Source organism: Leiobunum rupestre, chromosome 3 (genome assembly GCF_980474605.1).
Source record: "Leiobunum rupestre chromosome 3, qqLeiRupe1.1.hap1, whole genome shotgun sequence".
NCBI lineage: Eukaryota > Metazoa > Arthropoda > Arachnida > Opiliones > Sclerosomatidae > Leiobunum > Leiobunum rupestre.
Genome location: NC_143386.1, coordinates 32018397 through 32028405, shown reverse-complemented (window position 1 = coordinate 32028405; position 10009 = coordinate 32018397). Strand labels below are relative to the sequence as shown.

The 10009-nt window shown below is 34.7% G+C and overlaps 3 protein-coding genes across 5 annotated transcripts; 1 reads left to right on the top strand and 2 right to left on the bottom strand.

The window, feature by feature from the left end:
* Positions 1 to 421: 421 nt before the first annotated feature.
* eIF6 (eukaryotic translation initiation factor 6) lies at positions 422 to 3293 on the bottom strand. Of its 2 annotated transcripts, XM_090168082.1 has the most exons (7): positions 3274 to 3293; positions 2725 to 2934; positions 2437 to 2522; positions 1889 to 2064; positions 1649 to 1825; positions 664 to 845; positions 422 to 591 (listed from the first exon to the last, which is right to left on the bottom strand). In XM_090168082.1, exons 2-7 carry the CDS (start codon positions 2829 to 2831, stop codon positions 582 to 584), a joined length of 738 nt encoding a protein of 245 aa, XP_090024208.1. In that variant the 5' UTR covers positions 2832 to 2934; positions 3274 to 3293; the 3' UTR covers positions 422 to 581. The 2 variants fall into 2 exon arrangements, with proteins under 2 accessions (XP_090024208.1, XP_090024209.1); XM_090168083.1 differs by lacking the exon at positions 3274 to 3293 and having other exon boundaries at positions 2725 to 2938.
* A 1915-nt stretch (positions 3294 to 5208) lies between these two features.
* Gdap1 (ganglioside induced differentiation associated protein 1) lies at positions 5209 to 6915 on the top strand. Of its 2 annotated transcripts, none has more exons than XM_090168080.1 (6): positions 5209 to 5322; positions 5428 to 5587; positions 5710 to 5902; positions 5967 to 6146; positions 6207 to 6404; positions 6465 to 6915. In XM_090168080.1, the coding sequence occupies exons 2-6, from the start codon at positions 5501 to 5503 to the stop codon at positions 6764 to 6766; spliced, it is 960 nt and encodes a 319-aa protein (XP_090024206.1). In that variant the 5' UTR covers positions 5209 to 5322; positions 5428 to 5500; the 3' UTR covers positions 6767 to 6915. The 2 variants fall into 2 exon arrangements, with proteins under 2 accessions (XP_090024206.1, XP_090024205.1); XM_090168079.1 differs by having other exon boundaries at positions 5247 to 5322; positions 5374 to 5587.
* Positions 6916 to 6952: 37 nt separating this feature from the next.
* On the bottom strand, positions 6953 to 8333 carry Fitm (acyl-coenzyme A diphosphatase Fitm). The gene has a single exon (XM_090168078.1). The coding sequence runs from the start codon at positions 8186 to 8188 to the stop codon at positions 7127 to 7129; it is 1062 nt and encodes a 353-aa protein (XP_090024204.1). The 5' UTR covers positions 8189 to 8333; the 3' UTR covers positions 6953 to 7126.
* Between the last annotated feature and the right edge of the window lie 1676 nt (positions 8334 to 10009).

Sequence of the window (10009 nt, the reverse complement as noted above, 5' to 3'; positions counted from 1 at the left end):
ATAAATGATTGAGTACCATTTATGTTTATCCCTTTAATATTTTAGCAGAAGCGAGATTAGCAAATAGGGTAGATTTGTCCAAGATTCATTCGATAAATTTGAACTGAGCAAATAATCTTTAGAATCGAACGTTATGCTCAATTACTCAGTCATAATCAAGCCGGAACTTAACTGATAATTGGCTGGTGTAATTCAAGTTAAAACTAATAACTGAAGAAATTATTCGATAAACAGTTAGCCGATTGACACAATCGATTTCGAAAAGGAAAAATTTTATTTGTGATGAATTGACTCGATTGAAGTAATGCACAAATCGGTAGAGATTAATTTCAATTAAATAAATTGCGCGTAGTAGCCTCATTACGGATATACGTGTATTTCCTACATTAGAACTAGTCTTTCTCTCCATTTTTCTGAATGTAAGAAAAAAAAATCTAAAAAAATATAAATGCCAATAATAAAAATTTAGTGGAAAAAAAAACGCTCCCCATTTCTTGCAATATATATAAACAGAATTCTCGAACTTTTAATTCAAGACTGACTCTCATTATCCATACATGTCAGTTTACAAGAAAAGCAATTTACGTCATACTGAAATTGTTAACAATTCAGCCATTAGAAGAATGTAATATTGAAAGTTGCGTGGAAAATAAAATTTATTACCTCTCAATTAGTGTGCTTCTCATTGATGACGATATAGCAGAAACGTGAGTTTCACTTAACTTGAAAACACTTTCAATAACTGATAATTCTGTACTCGTAGTATCCATTCCGCAAAAGGCAGCCCAATCGTTTACGACTAAGCCACCAGCTATAAGATCACTTCCTCTATTTACAGTCCCTGCCTTATAAAATAGAATATACATACATCTACATTATTTAACAAAGAATAGGGGGGGGGGGGAGTCTACCTTTGTCCTTTTTTTCCCAAAAAAGAGGATTTTGAATGTTAACGAACTTGCAACAACCATTTTTTAATTGTTTCGAGAAAACTACATGTGATTATATATTTTTATCTCCAAAATATGATTTTGAATGGTAAAGGACTCGCAACAGAAATATTTTAAGAGATTAAAGGGTTATTTTATCCAACCAGGGTTGAAAATAAGGTATTTGGGCGGGAAGAAATCCTTTCTAAATTAGGTTTTTAAAGGCATTATTTTTTAAGAGAAGTGTATTTTTATCCAACCAAGTTAAAAAAGGTACGTTTATTAAAATTGTGGCAGGAACTAAATTTAAATAGCAATATTTTGGAAAAGGTGCCATTTAATCAATATTATCTCTGAAGTTTAAATATTTAATTTTAAACACCTCTAGGAACTGAAGATCTAAGACCCAGAAAGCAAGAACAATTCAAATTTAAAATATAACTAGAGTTCCTCAATTCGAGTACCAATATATTGTATTTCCCACAAAAACCAAAAATCATCCATAAAATAAACCTGACGTTTTTAACCATTAAAGTTTTGTTAGCATTCAAAATCATATTTATGGAAAAAAAATATATAATAACATGTAGTTTTGTCGTAACAATTGAAAATTAAAAAATGGTCATTGCAAGTTTTTTAACATTCAAAATCAATTTTTGGGTACAAGGACCGAAAGGTAGTCGCCCCCCATTTAATACCTCCAGTTATTAGGTACTTACAACAAGAGGAACTTGTAATAATGAGGAAAGTTCATTCTGATCTTCTATAGATGTTTTGGGGTGAACCAAACCACCCTGATTGCTTAAAGCACAATAGCTACCAACTAAAACATTATCCGCAATTGTTTGCCTAAAGACCTCTACGCCTAGGACATCTGTTAGAATTTCTTCAGTCTCCTAAATATATTACACATTAGCCCAAAATGTCATTTTGTAAATATTATACGCTTTGAAACTAACCCTATCTAGGTCTGGATGGGTTAGAGCTACATAATCATTACAAACTATAACATTTCCTAGAGCAGATAAACGTTCTTCAACCCTTTGGATTTTTACACTATCTGGCAATGAATTTCTGATGTGTTGTAATTCTTGATCTGTAGTAGAGCTTGGAACAATAAGTCCATGGCGATTGCCTAAAAATTGTACAAAAGTTTTAGAATATTAGTGTCATGGTTTAAATAAACGGAATTTTTTGAAAAAAATCATTGATTTCAATCATTTTAATGTAAGAATAGAAAATGACCAAACTATTTTCTTAAAAAATTAAAATACATAGAAGATTTGAGCAAAATAAAATATTAAATAGTAATGTAATTCAGTGAAGATTTAATTTAATTCAAGATTAGCTAACTCATAAAAGTAAAATATCCGTTAATTATATTGGAAAAGGGACATTATTTAAATAAAAATCAATAAAATTAGATTGTTTTTTTTAAATCAAAAAAGTGCCAACCCTGATTAGTGTGAGTATTTAGATAATACTTAAGACCATTATAAAATCTTACCAACAGTTAATCTACCAAGAATCCGGCAGCCTGCAATTGATGTGTGAATAACTGGAACAACTTCGTTTAATTCTCCTTCAAAAACACTACAATAAAAATTTCATGACATTTATAGATATTATAAACTTTTTTCTGACAAGATTTAAATTGCCGCTTTATTTAAGGAAAACCCACTCAAATCAGGGAGTCTGTGACCATTGATTAACTCAGCAGCTAGCAGTGCTGCTGATCATTGACCAATGGCATAACAAGGCTTAGAAATGGCCGAGGCCCAAATGTACAACTTACCTATAAAAATTCTCAGACCCTCCAATTGCAACCAAACAGTAAGAATTTGTGAGTTTAGAAAATACTCCTATTTCGTTGTTATTTTCAAATTGAACTCTTACAGCCATATTTCTGGGTAACTTTTAAATTTTTACTTTATATTAACTTGCTGCTCAAAAGGGCTTCCTCGTGGGTTGGTTTCCGCTGCTAAGTATTATGCAATAAATATAAGTAGACGACAGTCACATGAGTCACAAGTCCAGTCTTGGAAATAAGGAATTTTTTAAAACTAGTCCTTAGGATTAGTGATCCCTATTGTCTACAAAAAATAAACTGGTCCTTAGGACCAGTGACCCTCTCTAGTGTGACGTTTATTGTGTTAGAAAGAAAAAAGTCGGAGTAGAAATTGGAAGAAAGCTTGAATTTTTAAACTGGTCCCGCTTCAATGCCCATAAAAAAAATAGAATTTTTAAACTGGTCCTACGGACCAGTGACCCCTAGCATTTTAATTAAAAAACTGGTCCAAGCGATTTACTGGTTTTGGACCAGTGGACGTGTGTTATTTCCAAGACGCACGACACTTCACTCTCGACCATTGAATTGGGAATAGTACCGCTAGAATGACAATTTGAATCTGCCTTCCGCGAAACAAATTTTTCCAAATTGAGAACACTATCATTTGTCGGTGGTGCCATCCGCTGTTAGCGGCGGGAACTATATACTATACAATTGAATTAATAGTACTAATGTACTTTGAATGTGATAGATGGCGCCACCCGTATAATGACAGAGTTGACGGCTGAGTGCGCCGACTCGAAATTTCAGAATTTGTTTCGCGAAACCACGACTCCCGAACGCGCTTTTGTCATTCTAGCGGTACTATTCCCAATCCAATGATATCGACTTACGTCTTACGCGTATCTGCTTTTTTTGGAATTTTTCGAAAGAGATGCACATTGAATTGGGAATAGTACTGCTAGAATTACAACTACGATTTCTGTTCCCATGGTCACGCGGGACCATTCTTGTCCCCGCTTGTAAGAACCTTGTTCTTGTCCAATAAGGAAACTTTATCAACTTTATCATTAGGCTGGGGCGACACCTATCTTCGGTCACGCGAACTAGGAGCGAGGGTAATTTCTATAAGGAGTAACTGTCGTCGCTAATGAAAGATGTCGCCACGGTAGAATGATAAAGATGATATAGTCTCGTTATTAGACGAGAATTGTCCCGTGATAGCCAGATTTATCTGTACCTCTATTTATTCCCAACTCAATGGAGCTGCATTTCAACCTGCATTATTTTTATTAAAAAACAAGTTCGAAAACATTGTTCGAAAACCAAAATAGTGCCTCTCCTCATACGAATGCATCAAGTGGCAAATTCTCTCAGGCTCTATTTAATAGCGTTTTCCATTTGATTGCTCTCGAGCGCTCTAGATCGCTCTGATAATAAATTTATGTTCCATTTGCGTGCTCCGAGATCGCCTAAAACCGATCTGCCGATTTTGATAGATCAACGAAATGAGATTGAGATCGGAACCATAGAGATAGAAAAGAAATAGAGGGAAGATTACCGTGTTAAGGCACCCATGTTTTTGACCGGGAAAATTCATCCCCCCCCCGCGCATGTATGAAAGCGGAGATAGGCAGAATTTGCAACGCCATCTATCCTTCCTTTGTTTACATCAAATGATAGTTGATTAATTTCAAAAAGGCATAATGTATTTCATTTCACCGCGCTGATGGCTTCCACATTGGCGAAAAAGGGGTCGGCACTCGCGGTCAACTTCGCCAGATACAATAGTGCCTCTACTTCTTTTCTATCTCTATGTCGGAACAAATAGACGCTTCAATAAAACATCTTCAAGGAAATTGCCTAGAAGTAATATTTCCGAAAGCCAGAACTTGCAAGTAACACTGTTTATTTGGGCCATAAGTGTATAACACTTTACATAAGTCTGATACTTTCTATTCTTCACATGCAAAAGTTTTACAGAGAGCTATTCTCAAGACAGAGTGCATTACGGCAAAGATAATTTAAACTCGTACCCTAGATTCGAAATCACTCTCTCGCGCGTTGCCGATAGCGTTTACCCCCTTCCCGCCGGAAGAGAAAAAAATTCGCTACATGGTTTGCGCCTTACCCCAACCGATGGAGCCCGATTTTTCTGAGGTCACGTGCCGGAAAAGGGTAAACGCTTCGTAACAAAACCGTCAATGGGAAAGCTCTCAGTATTCGAATCTAGGGTACGAGTTTAAATTATCTTTGATTACGGGCTTCGTCGCCGTTTTGTGTACGTTTGCTAACGCCAAGGATACAGTATCTTTGCTAACGCGTCAAACGTAGCCTTTGACAGGTGCTGCACCTCACTATGGGGCAATTTTTTTCTTCTGATGACGTCACTTCGTTACTAGCTCTCAGTAAAATATTCCCTAAAGTGACAAACTTATGGAACAATATTATAGACTTATGTTTGAGCTTATGGAAATAATCGAAACTTTTCACACACACAGACAGACGCATCGAAGGCAATACCTCTGTGAATACTGAACAAATTGATTCGGAGATATAAAAATTGTGGCAATAAAGTTTCAAGGATTTATAGAGTTTTTAAAAGTAATACTATTTTTATTATTTATAATATTAAATTAATTTGGTAATTATCAGGTTTTGGAACGAAGTTAGCGACTCCAGTCTATTGCAGTTGCTTAACTTGCTTAGGGTCGAGGTTACAAAGGAATACACTGTCAATTATAGCCTGGAGGGATAATGAATTTTGTTTATATTTTGGAAAATGGAGAAATTAACTCGGAAGCTAGAACGAGTAAATGGACATGGATTAGAACTTTATCACAGTTACCAATCGTTTTATTCCCAAAAAGTAAGAAATTTCAGTTTCATGAATCTCGCAAATTAATTTTTAATTATATATACAGTGTCAATTAGGCTTTTTAATTGTGCATGGCCAAGGGTTCACTGTCATCGACCCCTTTTCTTTAACAGGTTGTGTTTACTCTGAACGAAAAGAAGCTTACCTTTCAGTCCAAAATACTAGACATATATAAATTTGAACAGTATGAACCATGGTACCTGAAATTAAACCCTAGGGCTGAAGTTCCAGTTTTAAAAGATGAAGTTAAAATTATTCCTGATTCCACTCGCATCATTGATTATTTAGAAGATAATTTTAGCAATGGTTTGTGGGTGTTACGTATCATGAGCCCACAACCATTTTGTTAAACTTGACTATTTTTCCCAAGGCGATATACCACGCCTCACTCCAGAGAAAGGAACAGACCAATGGGTGAAAATGAAGAATTTGCGAGAAATGTTGGATAATATACCTATCAAACTTTTAACCTTCGGAACACTATGGCATCCTGATCAAACTGATAAATCTAATACATGTATAACAGATGCACAAAGAAAACAAAGGCTATGTAAATATTTTTGGTTTTAAATTGATATTAGAAGTTATAACCCTTTTTTCTCCCACATAGCATTATTTGAATCTTTACCGATGAAATTGGATGAGCTCACCAAATCTTATCCAAAATATAGTCAAGCTTTAGAAGAAAAAAAGATTAATTTACAAGAATGCCTACAAATTAAGGATTTAGAAAAATTTAAGGAATTACTTGCAGAATTAGATGATACGTTAGACATTGTTGAAAAGGAAATAGAAAGTGGCTCAAAAGGTACAAGAAGAAATGGCTTGCTTTTTGAAAATGGTTAATTTTCTTTTCCTTCCATTATAGATAACGCAAACTGGTGGTTGTGTTGTGAGAATTTTACATTGGCTGACATTTCATTGACAATGCTATTGGGACGATTAAAATATTTGGGTTTGTTGGATAGATACACGACTAATCGACCCATGTTGAAAAAATACTTCAGTCGAGCCCAACTGAGAGATTCTTATAAAAGAGCAATACGACATGGAAGTATAACTGTGTTGGAAAAAATGCCCTGCAAACACATTCTGTCTTACGCATTGGGATCAATTGTCCTTCTAGGTTTATTAGTAACTGCCACAATCTTGTATAAACGCCTGAAGTAATGACTACTTATTTTGTGATATACAAAAAGAATAAATTTCATAGTTTTGAAATGTGTAAAATTTAATATACCAATTTCTCTTTGTGTAAATTTTTTCGGTGTCAAATACAAATTTTAAGCTTTTAGACAATTTACTTTCTAAGGCACGTTTAAATAAAACACAGCAAACAAAAATAGCACCACAACCATTGATACTCGTTACAGGGACCAAAAATGAATTTGGATTAGAAATACCAAACTCCTTCCAATTTGGAATTCTTACAATATTTTCTTTAAACATCCCATTAATAGTATGTGTAAAATATTTCTTAAATAAATTGGAAACCACTGTACATAATGTTAATATATTAATATATAAGATTTAATTTCGAATTATAGATTTTCGAATAAGTGGTTGAGCTAGAGTTGCTTTGAGGGGAGAATAAGAGGGAATATCACTATATTTGAAAGGGCCTTCTCCAGGCAATCCCGGAGAATAACTCCGATACCAAACTCGGTAAGTAACAAACCAAATTACGATAGCGATTAAACTGCCTACAAGTTTTTGTACCATAGAGTGGTAATACAATATGGTAACTACTAACATAACATCCCATAAAGTGAGGAGCATGGTAATTGCAACAAACAATGCTTTGATGTAAGGTGTTAATTTCGGATAAGAGTTTTTAAGTTCCTCCAGTTCATTGTCTTTTAAATTCTTCAATGGACTTTCATCATCATATTGTTTGTAACGGATTAATTCTCCGATTCTTTCCCATCCTTTAATACATTTGCATTCTTCCATGATTAACAAGTTGCAATAAATGAGGATGAAAGAGTGGCCAGATATGTCAAACCCATGCCATCGATAACCGGCTTGTAAGCAAGCTTTTCTACTAAGAACTTTGTCGGATGTCTTCATACAAGTTCCAGTTTTTGATTCGATATAAACAAATAGGGTTGTCCAAAAATACCACATTGCAGTAGCGATGAGCAAACGGCAGGCATGAATTTTAACTTGGCTCTTATTGCCGCAGCAATAAATCCAGCTAGTGAGGCCCAGGAAAGAACCAAGGAGAGTTATGGTCCATCCCCAGCCCAGTTTCACAAAATACTGGTTGAATATATTGTCTTTTCTGGAAAAGTAGCTTCGGGGAAAAGGAAAAAAGTCGGTAACTAACGATCCAAACACTACACCGCATAAATACATTCCAATTTTCAGTTCAGGTGGAAGGAGGACAATCCTTCGGCATACGTGCATCAATATGATCAACGCTATTTGGGAAATGCTGGTAGGTTCTGGTAATGGCTTTTTGCCAGTTGGTGAAACCATTTTTTTGGATTGATTAGATTGCCAATTTAATAAATTTATATCATTAGGATCCATAGTTTTAACTTGTTTACCTGCTAAAGATTTTGGTCGTCTAGTTTGATGCGACGCCATTTTTTTCCTTGTTGCGGCCAAATATATCTGCAATTTTTTTCCTTATGTTCAAAGAATGTAGTATACAAAACACCTTGATAATGTTTAACGAAGTTGGCCGTATTCCATAAGTATATAGTAGTAAATACTTTCAGTTTAATGTTGAAGCGGTAGCTATTAGCTGAAAACTATTCGTGAGTTCTGAACCGTTAAGAGAACGGCCTAGGACTGAGCTGTAACGTCACGCAAAAGTTCTGGATAGTTCAGAACTTTTGTACGAATAGTTGTGATTCGTACGATTTGACGTACGCAGCCCGATGGGCAGACGAATTTTAGAGATTTCAACCTTGAGTTCCGGCCAGTACTTGCTCTTGAGCAGGTACCATTTAGAACGGCTCCGAACGGTTCAACAAGAGGTTCTTGTCTGCGAATAGTTTGCATTTGGGTAGTTCTAGAATTTTTTTTGCCGAATAGTGCGCATGGGGACTGTTGAACGGTTCAGAACTCACGAATAGTTTTCAGCTATTATTCTTAGTCAACTTTAGGTAATCACCATAGAGATAGAAAATAAGTAGAGGCCCAAGCAGGGATAATAAAAGGTTCTTCTCTGTTATGTAAATTTCATCCCCCCCCCCCCCGTGGCATGCGTTATAGGGAAGAAACACGTAGTACCCCCATACATTCTGGAGGAACTAGAAATAGGCGGTAGATACAAACTGCAACTTTTTTTGAAAACCAAACTTTTCAGGCTTTAAAGGAATCTTGAAGAATAGAACTTATTTAAGTTCTATTCTCGAAGAAGGAATATTGTCACTCATTTTGGCCCCTGAATTCCACTTCTCGGTCTCGGAATCCGATGAGCTATACTTAAGCGCCACCCATAAGAAAACGGCGAATTTTACAAATAATTTGAAAAAATTAGTTTTTCAGCTATTATTTTCATATTTTGGAACTATATATTTGTTTCAAATATTACGTTTAAAAATATTTTACAAATATATTAGGGTTAAATATTTTTTTACTTAATTTTCATCACCATAAGGCGCTTTATCCATTCGTTGATAGAAAATATGACAATGGCGCCATGAAGCGAGAATAAATATTTACGTTAATTAGTCGTTTAAGTTATATTATTTCAATCGATGTTTATAATAATTTTTGAAAAATATTAAATATATATTATAATTATAAAAATTATCCTGATTTTGAAATTTCATTAATATTTATTTCATACCACAAGTACTACCATAAGTCTATAAACTTTATCAATAAGTATGCCTCTTTGGGAAATATTTTACGGAGTAAATAATGCATAATTATGCTGTGGTTTTTTCGATAATAAAACAGTTGATTTACGTGAAAAACGTTTTATAGGTTAATAGCATTCCGCAATCATGCATGGCCGCCATGAAGGTCAGGAACGGTCTTTTGTGGTTTTTCAGGGAGGACAGAGCCCCCAGCCCCTGGAAAATGTTTTCTTTAAAGAACAAAAACGCGTCAAATTTAATATTCTTTAGATTTGTATTTTTAGTTTTTGTCCCCCTTTTGGTTAATATGTAAGTTAATAATTTGAATGTAGGTTAATGCAAATATTTTCGTACACGTTTTAGCTCATAAAAATTCTGATGGGAGCAATGGCCCCCTTGCCCCACCAAAATTACGTCCCTGATGAAGGTATTCTTTTTCAATGGAAAACATTGGTGAAACTATCTTACGTCATCGTGCCAAGAGCTTATTAAATGAAAATTAACTTCGATCAAACCAAAAACAATCAAGTTTTGATTCATATTATATTATGAACATGATAATTTGGTTCATGGTGTATATATATATTTTATAAAC